A 15,564-nucleotide genomic window follows, 5' to 3' on the forward strand; every position below is an offset into this window, starting at 1 on the left:
GTGGAAAAAGTCTTCCGTGACACCAGTTCCCAAAAGGGACCGCTGGTCTCTACAGTGTCTGTCCTCTCTCTCTCTCTCTCTTTTTTAAACAGAGTCTCGCTCTGTTGCCCAGACTGGAGTGCAGTGGCGCCATCTTGGGCTCACTGCAACAGCGCCATCTCAGGCTCACTGCAACAGCGCCATCTCAGGCTCACTGCAACCTCTGCCTCCCCAATTCAAGCCATTCTCCTGCCTCAGCCTCCCAAGTAGTTGGGATTACAGGCACCCACCACCAAACCTGGCTAATTTTTGTATTTTTAGTAGAGATGGAGTTTCATCATGCTGGCCAGACTGGTCTCGAACTCCTGACCTCGTGCTGGAATTACAGGTGTGAGCCACCGAGCCCGGGAATATCCTCTGTTGACACCTACTCCCCTTAGGTTCTTCACACTTAGGTCATTCCAAACCTTTTCACTGAGGCAGAAAACCTTATTCTAAGCTACAAAGGACTCCTGAGAGGTGTTTCCCATTTCATCATGTACCAGCTTTTACTTGTGGACTCTGGATGTCCGTTCTGGTGGAAGCGGCAGGAGAGAATGCGACTGGACTGCTCTGCTGGGTGTAAGGCGAGGGCAACCTGGAGCAAGTTCAAATCCCGCCTCTGCGGGAGGCAGAGGTTGCAGTGAGCCGAGATCACGCCCCTGCACTCCAGCATGGGCGACAGAGTGAGACTCGTCTCAAAAAAGAAAAAAAGAAAAAAAAAAAAATTCCACTTCTCGCCACACTCCACCATTCTCTGAGCCTCAGTTTACTCATGTGTAAGGGGGGCTGCGATGATTAGAGGAGCTCGTCCATGCCATGCACTGGCTTGCTTGGTATCCTTGGAGTCACCTAAAGATTAGTTCAACACCCCGCCTGCCCCCGCCCTGGGGCAACATTCATTTTGGGGAAAAGTCCCCCTTAATGCTGAAATATCCAGTTCCCTTGTTTTCTCTAGCTCGCCAATTGGGCTCTCCGGAGAGGCCACTCGTTTGGGAAGGCGCGGTCCGGGTCGGTGCACCGCGCACCAAACCCTGCCACAGAACTCAGAGAGGCGCCCAGGGAGCTGGGTGCTTCGGGAGAAAGGCGCCAGCTGCCGGGTCACCTCCGGAGGAAGGAAGGGGCGGGAGCGCCAGTGGGGAGGGCGGAGCCTGAAAACCTCCGCGCCTTCGCTGCGGGCTTTACAAAGGCCCCGGGCGCGCGAAAATACGTGCTCTGCCAGCCAGTGGGAGGGGAGGCCGCGCGCGCGCAGGAGAATCGGCGGCTCGCGGTCCGTGGTCCTTGGCTCGGTTCCCCGCGTCCCGGGGCTCACACCTGCCCGCGCGGAGGAGCAGCCGCCGGGCGCCCTCCCCCAGCCTGCGCCCAGTCTCCTCGATTCCCCTCGCTCTGAGCCGGGCGAGCCGAACAACTCAGGAGAGTTCACGCACTCCCCAGCCCCAGGTACTTGCGGGGCGGCGGGCTAGGGGTGAGGTGGGGACTGGCCCTTTTCCGTGTATCCCGCAGAGACAGCAGGTTTGCCCAGGAGATTTTCGGGGTTTCGGATCGGAAGTCATCCCCCGCCGCTCCGGCTCAGCTGGCACACGCTCACCATATGCTAAAGAAAGCCTGCAAAAATTATAGACGGCACCTCCCTGTTTTATAAAATATGAGAATATTTACATAAATGAAGAAACATTGGAGATGGGGGTATTTTTTCTCTGTACTTTAGTGTTCTTTGCAACGTTTTTCTAATCAGAAAACAAAAACGAATGCCATTTATGCAGTGTGGCTCCAGAGCAGTTGTGCGCGACGCCCCCCTTGCCAACTGCCACGGCCCTACGCTGTCGGCTCCACGCTGTCGGAGACCTTTCTGAGGGGCCCTGAGCTCCCTGGAGTGCCGAGGTCCTTGGTCCTTATCCTGAGTTCTTGTTTCAGTCTGGTTCATGAGATAAATATAGTAATCCGTTGTTTTCTGGGACTTTCCCCAGATTTCAGATTGAAAGGTGGAATTTCCCAAATCCTCTGAAGCCAGAATCCACAGACTGAGCCTCACTGCGGATGTCCGCAGCCACCGGGAAGTGGGACTGTACCCCGGGTCAGGCCAATTAAGTAGAGTGGGAGAAAGAAAATATTATGTCTGAAAGACACCGAGCTTTCTTAAGGGTTTCCTCCTGCTGTGTTTGGTTTTCACATTTTTTTTTTTTTTTGATTCTTTGTTTTTGCAAGCAAGACCGGTGGCTTTAGTATTAATTCTGCCAAACAGCTGTGCCAGAGTTCACAAATATCTTCAGAGCCACACTTCAGGGTGATCCTGTTGAGCAGGGTTAGGCAGGAGGATTACTTGGACCTTTGCTCTGCTTCCAAGTTTCTGTTCCCCTCCTGTGTGCTCAGTGTTCGTTGTTCGTTAGGGAGAAAAGCCTTGAAACTTCCTACTTGGAAACACCCAAAGACATACTCTTTCTTGAGAATATATTCAGGGGGAACTGGGGAGGAGAGGGGGCTGGGGGGAAATGAAAGTAAAAATTTTCAGCATCCAGAGCAGACCCCATTAGCATAGTCAACCCTGTTTTAAAAAACAGACTTCTTAAAGCCTGAGAAATCTTGTTGGCATGCATGACCACCCAGGGGCGCCAAGCTTTCTGTTAAACCGCTTAGACACCTGGGTCCTTTTAGCGAAAATATTTCTATATATCTTTTTGTTTATGACATTTTAAGGCCGAACACCCTTCGGCAAGGTGAGGGTAGTACATCTCTTCACTGACTTTGCAGGACCTTGTGTGGGGGGGTGTGTGTGTGTGTGTGGGTATGTGTGTGTACGTGTGTGTGTGTTGCAGGGAGGATAGCAGAGGTGGAGGTACTGTTTTTGCACATAACACCTCTACACATATCCATTCTTCTTTCCCCAAAGAGGAGTCAGAAGCCTTGCCCTCGATCTAACCCTTCTCTTCCCAACTCTAAGCCTCCCAGGTAAGTGTATATACACATCCTGTTGTCCAGCACAGAAGAGCTGGACACTCAAGAATGCAGCATCCATGCCTTCTGTATTCAGCTTTCAGAGACAGAGTTTCCAATGGCAGTGCTTATTTTTATTTCTATATTTATTGTATTTCCTTTGTTAACACAGATATTACTGTTTGTCAGATATTAATCAGTGTTTTACAACTTTTCCATGTCAGATATCACAGTTTACCCCTTTAATGATACTTTGCTAGTCTCCAACCACTGTCAATTCCATAAACATCAGAGGGTTGGTGATGTTGTAAAGAAAATATTTGTTAAGTGTTTGAATAGATATTGAAGTGCACATGGTATAAAATTCCAAAGGTATAGAGTGTGCAGTGGAGAGTAAGTCTCCTTCCTATCTCAGGCCCCCAGTTTTTGTCTCCAGAGGTAACCATTGTTATCACTATATAAAATCATTGTTCCCCTGTTTCTTTGATAACATGACTAACAGATTTCAAAATGCTGTTTTGAGCAAATGTGCACCCGTGGTTTTTAAACATCTAACAATTTTAAGTATATTATTTTAGTTGTCAGCTTCTGTCTTTTCCTGTTTTTCTGCTGACCACTCTGAAATGTCAGAGTGTTCAGGCCACTTTGTAGAGAGACCTTGTGGCTTTGGAGATAAACGAATAGATTCGTTTCTAAGTTCCTTGAGGTAAGAGATCAACATGTTCTCTAAACAACCCGCCACAATTACTGATGAGTACTAGGTCCATGTTAATATTATACACCCAGGCTTAAGGATAACTGATATTCACAGTAACCTGGTGCTTCAGAGCCTGCTCCTCCTATGAGGTAGCACTAATGGCTTATTTTCCTCCCTAGTATTAGATTCTTGTTTGGTGCCTTGCTGGCTGTAGCCCACACACCTTTATGTCCCCTTTCTCTACATGTTAACTGCTAAGGTTTGTGAAGTAACTGGTAACCGGGCAGGCAGTGTTTGTAATGGTTAAGAGAGGATGCATTCGAGTTTGAGTTCTGTCTTTGACATTGGATTTGTGATCTGGGCTAGTTTTTAAACCCTCTGAGATTCAGCTCCCTCATCAGTGAAGCAGTGATTCACAGGGTTATTTTGAAGATGAGATGACCTGTTGTCACCAAAAAGCAGGTTAGTGGCCCACTGCATGCAGAGTCCAATTAACAAGAGTGCGGTCTGGTACCAAAAAAAGTGAATTCCTAAGCTAGCTTGGGGAAGGGGGCACAAAACGTCCTGCCTTTATCCACACCCAGAATGTGCTGCTTCACTTTTGGAGCAGAAAGTGGGCACTTTTATAAAGTAGGGTGGGACGTGAGCCAGAGCAGGGGGTCCCCTGCTTCCCTTGTGTTTTACCAGATAGTTGAGTTGGCACCTTCCTGGGCAGAAATATAAGTTATATAAGTGGCCAAGCAGGCACACTCTCACCATGCCCTCCTAGTAGGTGTGAGTTCAGAGGGCACCCCCTGGAAGTGAGAGTTCTGTGGGGACATGCTTTGGTCTGCAAATTGCCAACTATCCAGGAGAGATCAAAGTCAAGGTTGTCATGGTTAGATATACTTGCCCTGTAGGGAATGTCTGGTCAGGAGAAGTGAAAGGTTACATTTGCATTTCTGAAGGTCTAAGTAGGAAGCAGGGCACAGGGGGAAGGGGAAAAGAGAAAATAATTTAAAAAATTAAACTATGACTTAGAAAAATGGATGTACTTGGTTACAGTGTATCAGGGACTTAGCAGTCTGCCTGGCATATGAAAGGCATGAAATAAGTAATAGCCCTTATTCCTGTCTGTATTAGTTTGTTCTCACACTGCTAATAAAGACATACCTGAGACTGAGTAATTTATACAGGAAAGAGATTTAATGGACTCACAGTTCCGCATGGCTGGGGAGGGCTCACAATCATGGCAGAAGGCAAGGAAGAGCAAGTCATGTCTTACATGGATAGCAGCAGGCAAAGAGAGGGCTTGTGCAGGGCAACTCCCCCATATGAAACCATCAGATCTCGTGAGACTTATCACAAGAACAGCATGGGAAAGACCACCCCCATGATTCAATTACCTCCCATCAGGTACCTTCCCCAACATGTGGGAATCGTGGGAGCTATAATTCAAGATGAGATTGGGGTGGGGACACAGCCAAACCATATCATTGTCAGGGTTTGCTGTGGTTTTACACCTTCATAAGATAGGTGAATGCATCCATCAGCTCAGGGTCTGATATGGTGCAGTAACAAATGACCTCAAAAATTCCAGTGGCTTATTGGAAGAAGGGTTGATTTTTTTGCTAATATTACCTGTCCTTTATGTATCTGTCTTTGGCTCTTCCCTCTGGGACCCAGACTGAGCTGCTCCTTGTGGGAACTGCTGATGTTTTGACAAAAGAAAGCGGGAAGGTGGAACTACACAGTGGCTTTTAAGCTTCTGATTAGAAGTAAGTTTCTGCTTCTCTTCCATTCATGTTTCATTGACATGGTTGTTAATGAAGTGGATCATCATTTTAAAGGGGCAGAACTGGTAGGGATAGGCCTGCAAGGATGGGGTGGCAAATATTTGACACTAATGCAGTCTGCCTCAGTGTTTGTTGGAGGGAGTCACAATTGTGAATCCAGAGATTCATCAAATCCAGAGAATTGATCTATACCAAGACACTCACAGCCACTGATGTATAAACCAGAATGCCATTTTTTCTCCCTAACAGTGGATAATATATCTGCCCTGGGGACTGAGTATAAGAACCTATATGGGGTAAGCTTTTCTTGTGGTGGATTTGCTCAGAAGACTGAATTATAAAGTAATAGCTTATGTAGAGCATACAAAAACAAAATTTGGATATTACCAAAAGACTATTTAGATCCAGAATACACCATGGTTTTTAATCCAGTTCTCCTTTTGCAATTCTTATTGCCTGAAGTCCAAGAATGAACTAGATTGATGGCAGCATATTGTAAATAAAGCTGGAGATCACTTACAGATTTCTGATGCTTCTTTTCAGGCTCTTCTTAATAGCAAATGCTTTTCTTGTCGACTGCTAATGCATCATTCCATGACTTATAATTATTCTTTTATGCTGTCTGCTTCCTGAATAATGAGACTTTATTATCATAATTACAGTGTCTTCAAATCACAGTGTAAGATGGATTAACCAGTTCTGCCCATTGTGTGTTAATTCTTGCTGACTTTGGTTTCATAGTAAGTTTTACCACCCCGGCACAGGACTTTGAGGATTTTTCTCAGTTTTTCTGCTTATAGCTGGACATCTGTGGCCTGCTTGGGTAGAGCAATATGATGCAATAATGTTCAAAAATATATTACGAAAATAAAATTGAAGATGCATTTTCAAATCAATAGAAAAGAAATATTGCTTACCTGTGTCGTTTGTTGGATAACTGAATAAATTGAGAGTTTGATTTCCAGCAGCAAAACTTTGCAAAACAGAAGGAAAGATTGTATTTTAAAAGTAAATAGCAGGACTGAGAATGGTGGCTCATGCCTGTAATCCTAGCACTTTGAGAGACAGAAGTGGCTGGATTGCCTAAGCTCAGGAGTTCGAGAGCAGCCTGGGCATCACGATGAAACCCCATCTCTACTAAAATATGAAAAATTAGCTGGGAGTGGTGGCGCACGCTTGTAGTCCCACCTACTCGGGAGGTTGAGGCAGGAGAATTACTTGAACCTGGGAGGCAGAGGTTGCAGTGAGCCAAGATCACGCCACTGCACTCCAGTGACAGCAAGACGCTATCTCCAAAAAAAAAAAAAAAAAAAAAAAAAAAAAAGTAAATGCCAGCAAGGTAGAAAGGGAGGAAAGTATTCTGATTTTTGTTTTTTATATTTCAAACCAGCATAATTTTGATGCCAACATCTAATATAGATGGCAAACAAAAAACAATAAAACTACAAATCATTCTTACTTAAGACTGATGATCTCCAAACCCCAAATCAATATAAGCAGACAGTGTCCGGTAGCCGCAGCAACTGAGAGTCATCCAAGGAATGCAGGCGGCACTCGGCATCTCTCTGTGTACCAGTGTAACTTATCACCGTGCTACAGTTACAGAATTCTGTGCAGCTGTTAAAGAATGAGGTATATTTGTACGTGTAGATATGGGAAAATTATCACCCATATGTATTATTAATTGAAAAATCGGTCAGGCACAGTGGCTCATGCCTGTAATCCCAGCACTTTTGGGAGGGTGAGGTGGGTGAATCGTGAATCACCTGAGCTCAGGAGTTTGAGAGCAGCTTGGCCAACATGGCGAAACTCCCTCTCTACTAAAAATACAAAAATTAGCCGGGTGTGGTGGTGCATTTCTGTAATCCCAGCTACCCAGGAGGCTGAGGCAGGAGAATTGCTTGAACCCGGGAGGTGGAGTTTGCAGTGAGCTGAGATCATGCCATTGCACTCCAGCCTGGGCAACAGAGACCTGTCTCAAAAAAAAAAAAAAAAAAAAAAAAAAGAAAAGAAGAACAAACAAAGGTTCAGAACTAAATATAGCATGTTTCTATTTGTGTAAGAAACTTTTTTCTCTGTGGAGAAATGTGCTTGTATGTGTGTTTGTGTGTGAGAGTGTACACACATAGTTATGCTGGTTATGTAAATAAAATTTCTGTAAGGAAAAAAGTAGCTTTTACAGTGGTTGTACTCTAGGAGAGAAAGACAAAGAGTTCAGATGGGGGAGAAATACTTGTTTTTTAAATCCGTTGTTAGTGTTTGAATTTTAAAATCATGTGCATGTACTTTTAAAAAATTAAGTTAGTTTTAAAATGGCTATTCTGTGTTGAAGTAACTTCACAAAACTTTTAGTAGCTATTTCTGCCATCCCGTTATACTGCTTTTAAGTACTGTACTAATTATCAAAGACATATGAAGTGAAGTGTAGGTGGAGGGCCACCTCAGGCCATCAGCTCTCAAGGGATGTGGTTAACAACAGTTAGATTGTGCTATTTGTAGTTAATGACAGTTTGTCCATCCAGTCATTGAGTACCACTGACAAAAATAAATAATTCTGATACCAGTGCAGGCTGTGATAATTAGAACCAACTAACGGAGACTTATATTCTTAAAAGTAATGTCTGAAATTTGAAATTATAGAATAAAATAACCATTTAAAGCATTTACTATTTTTAATCATTTACCTGTTAGAAATCAAAGTGAGGATGTAAAGGATAAATGTTGCAATTATTTGTTTATAACTATTGTTTATTTAACCAGGTTTCATAATTCATAATATATTTAATTATAATCCAGTTAATAAACTAAGTTTTCTTTATGTATATATCCTCTGAATGTATTCAAACCAAAGGGATTTTTTATTTCCTGACTTTGTTTTTAAAGTACACCTGTCATATTTTCTCTGGGCTCAAGTGACTCTATTTAGGTGAAAGAGGAACTGAGGTTTCTTTATGCTTCCCTCAACTCATTTTTTTATCAAAAATCATTCTTTGTTATTGTCTGCATTTTATGTGTGGTCTTATAGTCAAACTAGAAATGAAAAAGATAGGAAAAGCTAGTGTAGCAATTTTATAGGGCTTGGTATAAGATTTCACATATCTACTAGTTCACTGAAAGTATTGTCTATGTATCATTTTCTTAGTCCGAATAAATTGCCTATCAGTTGATATTCATCAAAACGTTAGAATCAAAGCTCTGAATGCCTCAAGCATAAGCAGAAACTAACATGGTAATTTAATTATTGCAGGTGGGCCTTGTGCACATCATGAGCAGTTTTGAAGACGCTGACACAGAAGAGACAGTAACTTGTCTCCAGATGACGGTTTACCATCCTGGCCAGTCGCAATGTGGAATATTTCAGTCAATAAGGTTTTTTAACAGAGAGAAACTCCCTTCCAGCGAAGTGGTGAAATTTGGCCGAAATTCCAACATCTGTCGTTATACTTTTCAGGACAAACAGGTTTCCCGAGTTCAGTTTTCTCTGCAGCTGTTTAAAAAATTCAACAGCTCAGTTCTCTCCTTTGAAATAAAAAATATGAGTAAAAAGACCAATCTGATCGTGGACAGTAGAGAGCTGGGCTACCTAAATAAAATGGACCTGCCATACAGGTGCATGGTCAGATTCGGAGAGTATCAGTTTCTGATGGAGAAGGAAGATGGCGAGTCATTGGAATTTTTTGAGACTCAATTTATTTTATCTCCAAGATCACTCTTGGAAGAAAACAACTGGCCACCACACAGGCCCATACCTGAGTATGGCATTTATTCGCTCTGCTCCTCCCAAAGCAGTTTTCCGACAGAAATGGATGAAAATGAGTCATGAACACAGAAAGTCTAAGAGGAGAAATATGAAGGATGAAAAGCTCTGTAGATGCTGTATAGACACTACTTATTAAGAGTTTATTAGGGTAGTATATTATAGTCATCTGTTATGCTGTGAAATTTGAAATTCAGTGTTATCATTTTGAAGTCTGTAAATTGTGTTAGTCATTAACTTAGTCACCTGTTGTATTCCTGTATCTACACAAAATTATTTTAAGTGCTCATCTGTGAGGATTAATATACAAAAAGTATCCTTTGAGATGAAGTAGTGTTCTCAAAATAAGGTTATATTATTTTCTTCTTCTGCTTGATTTTCATCTTGTGTTTTGCTTTGTTTTTGTAAGGAACCATCTCTTGGTTTGGTCACATCATTTCACAGCAGCCATTTGTTTTTAAGGTCAAGGCTCCAGACAGGTTGTTACTGGTGTTTGCAGCGTGTCAGTACTTGCAGTACTGGAATATGTTCTAGGCTAGTGTCTGTGCGTCACTGTGGTTTTAGTATGGAAGGACTTACTTGAGAAATACTACCTTGCTTTTCTATGATTTCTTTTTGCAGAATTATAGTGTGTTTACTCCTAAGATGACAGTTATCTTTGTCTATATTCAGCATCTAAGACAAATATTTAAACATTTTAAAGAACCACTGTGTTAAGTTTAGGATTATTTACTTACCAAATTAGAAGTTTGACTTTTATATGTTATATACAATTTTAAAATTTCACGAATTCACCTTTTTAATAGTATCCATGTACATAATAAAGTCAAAGTTTAATTAATCATTTTATTTGAATTTTTTTCTAAATAAGGGAAAAAACTGTTCTTGGGCCACTTTACATAGATAAGTATATGTGAATGTTTGTAATTAACGCTTAAATATTCCTAGTGTTAACTTCAAAAAAGTCTTTTTCAGTTCTTAAATACCATTTTTTTATTTAAGATACTTATTCAACTTAACTAAGGTAGCTAGTGAATGTTAAGTAGATGAGGTAACCGTTCAGTTAAGTTAAATTGTAGCATTGCCAGGTAGTGAGGCTCCCTGTACAATTTTCCAGATAAGTGAAATTTCCTGTAGTGAGAGGTCCATGTTTTTGTAACAGCCTTTTAAAAATGCTTTTGTGAACCCTCCAGCCTCTTACCAAAAGAGGCTTTAAACCTCATCTTGATTCAGACCATCAGTCTATTCCTGGGCAATAGTATGTGATGTCCAGCACCCTAACCCCGACTCCCCAGCCCTGGGCCCATTCCAGTAGAGTGAAATATTTGTCCCTGTACAAAGTGGCCTGAATGACTGTTTGAGTTCGTGTGTCTAGTTTTCCTCCTTATTCCCTGTGATGCCCAGAGTAATGGCCCATCCAAAGATGTCCAGATGTTCATGTGCTAGTCTCCAGAACTTGTAACTGTGCTGTTACATGGCAAAGGGGAATGAAGGCTGCAGATGGAATTAAAATAGATTATGCTGGATTATCTGGGTGTGCCCAATTGATCACCAGATCCTTAAGAGTGGAAGAGAGGCAGATCAGGATGTCAGAGTGATGAGGTGTGAGACGGACTTGACCTGCTGTCGCTGGAAAGAAGGAGGTCATGAGCCAAGGAATGTGGACAGTCTCTTGAAGCTGGAAAGTGTGCATTGGACATCTGGAAGCCGGAAAAGACAAAGATCCAGAAAGGAACAAAGTCTTGTGGACACCCTGATTTTGGTCCAGTGAGATATATTTGACTTGTTAATCTACAAAACTTTATGATGATAAATTTGTGTTGGTTGTAAGCCACGAAATCACAGTAATTTGTTATAGCAGCAGATAGAAAACCAATATACTCCTCTTAATATAAGGTTACCTACTATTGATTCCTTCTAGGATTTTAGCTTCCTGTCTGATGTGGATTTACAGCCAGATCACCCAGCTTGTTTGAATTGCTTACAGTGTGTAGTCTCATGGTAAAGGCTTTCTATGAGTGAAGTGTATATCCTTTAATGTGTGCATACTGTCACATTTTGACTATTTCGGAAGACTTTCACCTCTGTTTCTTATCTTTGAGGCTGATGAATGTGTTTCTAAGCTATAAATTTAATATTAAGGGATTCATGTATTATTGTTATTGAACCCAAACAATGTGTTAAGTAATATTTAGGGCCAGAAAAATCTCATGCTCATACAGAATAATGATTTCTCCTAATGTAAATCTTGGAAAGGGTTTTGTTCCACTTGAGAAATATTAAAATTTTTTTCTATTTTTTTTTCTTAAAAGATTGGCAAAGGAGAGAGTGGGTTGCTAAAAGTTTATTTATCATTGTTTCTCCAAAGAATAGAAACACTTTCCATAGCCCAACTCCAGTAGTAAATAATAATGAATGCTTTATAATAAAACAGCAATTGGTTAGTATTAGAATTGTTTTGATTACAAAGTTAGCATCTCTGCCAGAGCTACCCAACCCCAAAGCAGGGTTGTTAGAGGAAAGCTGCCATATTTCGCAGAACTGAGGAAGGAATGCAGCAGACCTCAGGTGGGATTGAATGCACTGGCTCTGACCCTCAATGCGTACTGGCTCCATGGCCACCTGTAGCTCCCAAGGTTTACACGTTATTGATCCCCCCAAAGAGACCTGATCTCTTGATTTCATTTCCAGGGAAGGGTCAGCTTGGGTCAGGTGCCCACCCCTTCACCAATCAGCTTGTCTCAGGTAATGCAGTCACGTTATATAATGGCTGCTCTGGTCAGTGATCATGTGGATAGATACAACTTTTTCTCAAAAAAATGGTCACGGGGTGGGGGTGGGGCAAACAAAACTATTAGTGTTTGACACAAGGTACTGCAGCTAAGATGTGAAACCTTCCATATACACCTTAAGGACTTCTTTGTCTCTGGAAAGTGATTTTTCTGGGGCTCTTTAGGTAAAGAGGTGTATGAATGGTGCCAGTGTTAGAATCATTGGCAGTCTTTTCTTGAACCTGCAACTCCAGTGGTTAAATCTCATATGTCATATGGTTATATAACCATTTTCTAGAGAATTCTGTTCCTACTATCTAATGCAGTAACTGACTTAAAAGTAAAAAGTATTACTGTTAGACTCTAACATGAGTAGCAATATTTGTTTTAATGGAGGTGGGATTAGGTATGTGTTTTTACATTAAAACATTTTTATATATGTAAATAAATATATATGCCTTGTAGAAAAATTAGCCATAATCTTGCTACCAGAAGAGAACTATTATTAACCTTGTGTGTGTGTATATGTGGTAGATGGTTCCATATACCTCCTGGCTCTTTTTATGTTCCCAGTTCTCTAATAGTTTAATTCCTTATATTATTATGTTAAGATAACAGGTATTGTTATTATTTTACTATGTGGACCATGATCGAAACTATCAAAGTTTCCATTTCGGGTGGTGACCAAGATGAGCCCTATGGAAAGTGTGGGTGGAATTTAATGGGCTTCTAGTTGGTATGAGTTGTCCTCAGGTCCAACCTATTCAACCTGCATGAAAATACTTATTTGTCCTTTACCTCTTAAGCAATGAACTTAGGGCTGGGAGCACTGGTGAAGAAACTGGGATGGCAGTAGTTTCAGCTTTGTTGCTGGTTTCATAATTTTGTTGCTGATGGAAGGCTACCAACGGACTAGAGATGAACCAGTTTGGCCCTGCTTAGTGGCATCAGTGAAATAACTGCTTGAAAGGCCCAAATCAAGACAGTAACTTCTTTTTTTTTTCAGACTACTCAAGTGCAGTAGTCAGAAGGGGGAAAAAGAGTAGAACAATAAGTTCAATCTGTAACTGTGACTACGAACGATCAATTGAGCTAACTCAACAGTGACATTTCAAAACAAAACTTCTGAGGTTAGATAGTCACAATAAGGTGTGACAATGAAATTTCCCCTTAGTTCAGAGTGCCTTTTTATAATAATACCACTTTCGGCATCTTGAAAGTTTTTAAATCAAAGTTAGGTTAGACACATTCTTTTTTTTTTTTTTTTGAGTCAGAGTTTCACTCTTGTTGCCCAGGCTGGAGTGCAATGGCACAATCTCGGCTCACTGCAACCTCCGCCTCCCGGGTTCAAGCAATTCTCCTGCCTCAGCCTCCCGAGGAGCTGGGATTACAGGCATGCTCCACCACGCCCAGCTAATTTTGTATTTTTAGTAGAGACGGGGTTTCTCCATGTTGGTCAGGCTGGTCTTGAACTCCCGACCTCAGGTGATCCGCCCACCTCAGCCTCCCAAATGCTGGGATAACAGGCATGAGCCACCGCCCCCACCCAGGTTAGACACATTCTTTTTAATAGCTAAGCAAAAAAATCCCCTGAAGCCCCCAAAACTCTCAAAACAATACTGACCTAATTTCTACCGGAAAGAATTGTACAGTGTTGAGTGTGGGCTCTGAGTCATACTGCTTGGGTTTATCGACTATTCCTGTAATTTGACATAACTCAGATTCCTCTTTTGAAAAACAAGGATTAAGTAGTGCTTCCTGTGAATATCAACTGAGATACAGTATGTAGTCTCCTTACCACAGCGTTACACACAGTATGTGTTCCTCTGAGTAGCATGGGGCAGAGTTAGGCCCTCATTTTTAATGGTCTCATATAAGATTTCTGAACTACAGAGGACATTATCTGGGTAGGAGGAAAAAAAATCTTTAAATTTGAAATAATACTCATACAATTTATTTTAATATCATTTTTCAAATTTAATTTCATTTTCACCTTTAATATTTCGTAAGGATTCAAGAATCAGATGCAGGGATTCTGTTTCTCTCCTTTTTGTTGTTATTGTTGTTGTTTTACATTTAGTATTTCAATGTGGAATCTCAGATTTCTTTTGTAAACTCCTTTACTGTCAGATAATTAACCAGAAATACCAAATAAATGAAGATGGGAAAACACTATATATTTAATAAAAAAATGTTTTTTAGATGTCTGTATTCTCAAGAAATTATGATTAGGACATGTTTACATAGTTAAATGAAACCTCTGGCCTCTGCTAGAAAAATATATTTCTCTATTGAAAAAAAAAAGCAGGCATAATCCCAAAATACATCATTTCAAAAGTTCTAGTGTTACCAGTGGTGAGTATGGGCAGGCTCCATAGTCCTTGATATTTGTCTTCTTGGGAGAAAGAATTCAGCCAAGAGACAGAAGTATATTTAAGGCAGAAACAAGAGTTTATTGAAGCCAAAAAAAGTACACTTGGATGGAACCAAGGGGGATGTGAAAAATTGAGTACCCAGCCTGACCTTCGTCTTAAAGCTCTTAGAGGTTTATGATTTCCTATTTTCTCTCCCTGTCTCTTCCCCTCCCTGTATGTGCAGTGGTTTGCCAGTATCTGGGAGGGCCTTTTGGTGGTTGAAGTTATGCACATGCTCTCTTAGGGCAATTTTCCCTTACTGGGCTAGCGTCCCCCTGCCAAGCCCCGTGGGAAGGTCATATATTCGTCAAACTCTGTCATTTTGCCCCTTACTGCACATGCCTGGACATGCCCCCAGAGGAAGGCCAAACTCTGTCATCTTAAATTCTTATTGGGAAGTTGTTGCCCATGAGCTCAAGATGTCTCCCGTTAGATTTTCCCCTCCCTGTCACCAGCCCTGACATTCTTTGTGGCCCTGTCCTGCCCTGTTCATATCTGCCTATCTACCTACTCTAAAACTAGTATCTTAAATAAAAACCCTTCTATAACTCCACATCCCCTTCCAGCTACCCCATTTCTCTGCTCTTTTCAAGTTGTCTGCATTAGCTGCTCTTTATTCCTCATCCCCAACTCCCCAGTTTCCATCCCTTCATTTGTGTAACTGTCCCCAAATGCAACTAAAGCAGCGGACCTCTTTTCAAAGCATTTGCTATTGTTGAGCCCTCTGATTTCCTGGCTCCTGTGACACTATTCTCTGGTTCCTGCATTTCTCCTGTATCTGTTTCTTTTGGCTGTTTCACTACCCCCAACTTCTAAATGTCAACACTTAGTTGGGCTTCTCTATGTGCTCCCCTGGGGTAAACTCAGCTGGTTTAATGACTTAAAATACCATTTTCCTACTGACTCCCAAACTTGAACCTAGACCTCTTTCTTGGGCTGCAGACATTATCCCATCACCAACTTGACATCTTCATCCAAATATCTTATAAACACCTCAAAGTTAACTTTTCGAATAGAACTCTTTCATTTTCCCCACTTTCCCAAACCTGTTCCTCCCATTACACTTATTAAGTCAAATCAGAACCAAGAAGTTACAGTAAAGGGCACTTGCAGCTGCTAGGCTGGCTGTCAGACATCTATAGATTTGACCAGTAGGGAGACAATGAGTCCAAATAGATTGAGACAGTTTATTATTTACACA

The 15,564-nt window shown here is 41.6% G+C and overlaps 1 protein-coding gene across 3 annotated transcripts; it reads left to right on the forward strand.

The window, feature by feature from the left end:
- The first annotated feature begins 1,196 nt into the window (after positions 1-1,196).
- Positions 1,197-14,139, forward strand: LOC105486235 (TRAF interacting protein with forkhead associated domain). Of its 3 annotated transcripts, XM_011748995.3 has the most exons (4): positions 1,202-1,458; positions 2,906-2,964; positions 5,312-5,403; positions 8,669-14,139. In XM_011748995.3, the coding sequence occupies exon 4, from the start codon at positions 8,687-8,689 to the stop codon at positions 9,242-9,244; it is 558 nt and encodes a 185-aa protein (XP_011747297.1). In that variant the 5' UTR covers positions 1,202-1,458; positions 2,906-2,964; positions 5,312-5,403; positions 8,669-8,686; the 3' UTR covers positions 9,245-14,139. The 3 variants fall into 3 exon arrangements, with proteins under 3 accessions (XP_011747296.1, XP_011747297.1, XP_011747298.1); XM_011748996.3 differs by lacking the exon at positions 5,312-5,403; XM_011748994.2 differs by lacking the exons at positions 2,906-2,964; positions 5,312-5,403 and having other exon boundaries at positions 1,197-1,458.
- The last annotated feature ends 1,425 nt before the right edge of the window (positions 14,140-15,564 follow it).

Source organism: Macaca nemestrina, chromosome 3 (genome assembly GCF_043159975.1).
Source record: "Macaca nemestrina isolate mMacNem1 chromosome 3, mMacNem.hap1, whole genome shotgun sequence".
NCBI lineage: Eukaryota > Metazoa > Chordata > Mammalia > Primates > Cercopithecidae > Macaca > Macaca nemestrina.